At 32.6% G+C, this 4253-nt stretch overlaps 1 protein-coding gene across 1 annotated transcript; it reads left to right on the forward strand.

Annotated features, from left to right (window-relative positions):
* Positions 1 to 1309: 1309 nt before the first annotated feature.
* On the forward strand, positions 1310 to 3579 carry LOC111915590 (mannitol dehydrogenase). The gene is made up of 5 exons (XM_023911239.3): positions 1310 to 1469; positions 1638 to 1751; positions 1857 to 2373; positions 2655 to 2808; positions 3106 to 3579. The coding sequence occupies exons 1-5, from the start codon at positions 1372 to 1374 to the stop codon at positions 3327 to 3329; spliced, it is 1107 nt and encodes a 368-aa protein (XP_023767007.1). The 5' UTR covers positions 1310 to 1371; the 3' UTR covers positions 3330 to 3579.
* The last annotated feature ends 674 nt before the right edge of the window (positions 3580 to 4253 follow it).

Below are 4253 nucleotides of genomic sequence, written 5' to 3' on the forward strand. Positions count from 1 at the left end.
TGGTTGCAGCAATCACATATGTAAATTAGCAGAAGAAAGGAAGGCATAGAGAATTCTGCAGATGCCTATTTTCTTTTAATATTATTTTTCATATCTAACATTAAACTTTTTAATAATTTATATCAAATAAGAAAAACCTCATGGGATAAACAAACAACGAACAAAAAAACGGCATAAGACTTATGGTTTTTTTTCTTTGTGACATCGGTTAAATGTTCATATATTTTATAGCTGTAAAAGTATCCATATGAATTATGACGGAAATTCAGTAAATAATAAATGTTAATAGCAATGTTAAAGTGAGTAAAAATCGTAAAATAATTTGTTAAAGTAGAAATGAAAGGAAACAATCATAATTCGATATTACTGGGAGTCAAAATAGGAGAATAGCTTTATTTAAAATTTAGTATTTGTAGCTATATTACGTAGTTTTAAGTCGAAACGACATAGTATTTGAGGTTCTATATCTAAGCTTACATACTAGACAGCCACGTATTCACTTTTCCCTATATATATATATATATATATATATATATATATATATTATGTTTCTGTAGTTATTCTGTATCAAATTACCTACATAATAACTACAATTATTATTTAGCTATCTAGTCGGAAATCCGTCAAATTAGGGAAACATTTTTCGGTAAGCTATCTCTTGCTATTCCATAGGTATTTTTCTAATTTTTGTCACAAAGTTACCCAATTTTTTAGTAGTGTTGTATTATAGTTTGGACAAGTTGGGCTAACCCACTTGGTTAACAAAGAGGTTATAAACTAACAAATTGGATTCAATTCCAAGAAAAATAATCATATTACAATTTGCTGTAAAAAAAAAGTATTATAGTATGGTCTGAGTAAACAACTAGTTCAATATGTAATGGTAAATGTCACCTTTAAGTGGCAGAATGTTAGATTGCTCAGGTGATCCGCATGAGTTACCTTTGTAATCCAAAAGATAATAATGTCTATATACAAAGCATCTCTAGTAGACTAGTACCGATTATTATTATTAAGAATATTAAAACCCAAAAAGTTTAGTTAACAATGTTATTATATGAAATATAAAATATATTTATATTGATCGCGATAAGAAAATATATATAATATATCATTATAAGCGATAAAAAATATATTTTCCACGACTACAAAACAAAACTTCGGTGGTTTACCCTAACGGCCAAACATTTGGAAGTTATCAGCTTATCATTGATTTCTTACTAACATGGAAAGTGCCCTGTTTCTTTTTCCACCCACTACCAAATTAGCACGACAACTTTGACTCGCATCATAAACGCGAAATCAGCCTATAAGTACCTCATACACACTCTCTTCTCTTCACACCTTGTGCTGCATATCTAACCTTCAAAAATGGCGAAATCACCAGAGACAGAGCATCCCATCAAGGCCTATGGTTATGCTGCCAGCGACACTTCTGGAACCTTCTCACCCCTCACCTTCTCCCGAAGGTAAGCATTTAAAACACTAAAATCCAAAGGTTTTTGTGTTTGTTTTATTTGTTTTGATCAAGCAAGTACTATTGTTTCCATGTTTTACTTTGTTTCCACTAACAAGAATGGTTGTTTTGATAATTAAAGTTATTATGCGTGAAGTCATTTGTCATTGATTTGTTACAGAGCTACAGGGGATAAAGACGTGAGATTTAAAGTTCTTTATTGCGGAATCTGTCATTCCGATCTTCATTTTGCAAAGAACGAATGGGGAGTGACTACCTATCCGGTTGTTCCAGGGTACAAATTCTATCATTCCTTTTCTTTTACAGTGTTCGAACTTAGAACTACAATTTGAATTTGTATATATGCATGTATTTATCGATCTTATGATGACAAATGAAGGCATGAGATTGTGGGTGTGGTCACAGAAGTAGGAAGCAAAGTAGAGACATTCAAAGTTGGAGAAACAGTCGGTGTTGGATGCTTGGTGGGATCATGCAGATCATGTCAAAGCTGTTCTAACAATCTTGAACAATTCTGTCCGAAGATGACCTTCACTTATGCTTTTCCTAATTATTCCGATGGCACACTCACATACGGTGGCTACTCTGATCACATGGTTGCTGATGAGCACTTTGTGTTGCATTGGCCAGACAATTTGCCACTTGACTCCGGTGCACCATTGTTATGTGCTGGGATCACAACTTACAGCCCCCTCCGACACTACGGACTTGACAAGCCGGGTATGAAGATCGGGGTAGTTGGTCTTGGTGGACTCGGTCATGTTGCAGTGAAGATAGCGAAGGCTTTGGGTGCAGAGGTTACAGTTTTTAGTACGACCCCAGAGAAGAAGGAGGAAGCACTTGATGGACTTAAAGCTGACCATTTCATTGTTAGCAAAGACGTGGACCAAATGCAGGTGAATGACACCCTTTCTACTTGGAGCAAATTATTTGTTCGGTTTGAATGTGAATTTAATGTGGATGGGCAATTCAATGTGGATTGGGCCCATTTTGAGCCCTATGATCTGTCCACTATTTATCTTATTTATCTCACATGATGACATGTGGGTGGTGTCACACACAATAATTAATATATATATATATATATATATATATATATATATATATATATATATATATATATATATATATATATATATATATATGTTTAACTTGGGTTTATTGATTATTTTAATAGGCTGCTACTGGAACGCTCGATGGTATCTTAGATACGGTTTCTGCATCTCATCCGATTGTGCCGTTTCTTAATATTCTGAAAACTGATGGAAAGCTTGTTCTTGTTGGTATGCCTGCGGTGCCACATGAGCTACCTGCATTTCCTTTGGTCTTAGGTAACTACTTTAGCTTATAACTTGATCAATATTATTTTTTTTGGTGTCCCACATCGGTTCACACGGTCACATCTGGTTTTGTATATGTTTTAGAGTCTCTCTGACTCTCTTCCCTTAAAATTTCTTTTCGAAAGAATATCAAAGACTTCACATATCAGTGATGGAGTCAAATTTAATCTCATATCAGTTCAACACGGTGTCATCCATCTCTATATACAAGGACTCCATATATGTTACTTATTTCGAAATTGATGGTTTTATATATATATTCTAGTGTAATGGTTTAAAATTTGATAGGGAGGAAGGTTGTTGGTGGTAGTAATATTGGAGGACTAAAAGAGACTCAAGAGATGCTTGATTTTTGTGCAAAACATGGAATAACAGCGGATATAGAGGTTATCCCGATAGATTATGTGAACACGGCAATGGAACGTCTTTTGAAATCTGATGTTAGATATCGCTTTGTAATCGATGTTGCAAATTCAATTAAGGTTCCATCAGATACGAGATCCAAAGTCTGAGGTCGATGAAGGTGACGACACAAGTTGGTTGTTTGTCAAACATTTAATCATAAGGTTTTTGCGTTAGATCTTTGTTGGCGTCACTGGCTAGAAGAAGCAAGTCCAATAATATCTATAGCATTTACTTGGTTGTCGTTATTATTTTCAAGGTCACTTCATGCTACAGTTTTTGTTTTTATTTTTATTTATTTCCTGAACTATTGAAATGGTCCCTGTATAATAATGAAATTTCAGAAAATGTTTCTGTTTATTAGCCGGAAATAACAATTACGGAATGTTCCCTATATAATAATGAATTTATAGAAATGACCCCTACGTCATTGTGCAATACAAAACTACACAAATTGTCCCTATACAAAGGCAAACGCTATATAGGGACTATTTACCATAGTTGTGGTAAAATTTGAAATATTATCTAGGGGTAATGACTTAAAAGGGTAATATATTTTTTGATTTGTACATATTTGGTTACTGAATTTTTTTTTCGACAACATTAACCATTCAGCTTGTTAAACTGTACACATTCAGTCCTTATGACCGGCTACTCCAGATTAATAAGTAAAAATGACTTAATAGGATAATATATTTCTCACTTTGTACACATTTAGTCCTTAAATTTTTTATACACATTTAGTCTTTAATATATATATATATATATATATATATATATATATATATATATATATATATATATATATATATATATATATATATATATATATATTGCAAAATAAGTAATTTTTGTTTTTGTATTTATTTAGTATTTATGAATGGTTTCTTAATGTTTTTCTCATTACATCTTACGTGGGATAATCATTAATGATGTGTTTGAGGTTTTTGATGTTTATGTTCATTGTGATCTCGACTACTTGATAGCTTATGTCATGTGCTCTGAACATAATAAGTTTTTCATACGATCTCATA

This window comes from Lactuca sativa, chromosome 3, assembly GCF_002870075.4.
Source record: "Lactuca sativa cultivar Salinas chromosome 3, Lsat_Salinas_v11, whole genome shotgun sequence".
Classification (NCBI taxonomy): domain Eukaryota; kingdom Viridiplantae; phylum Streptophyta; class Magnoliopsida; order Asterales; family Asteraceae; genus Lactuca; species Lactuca sativa.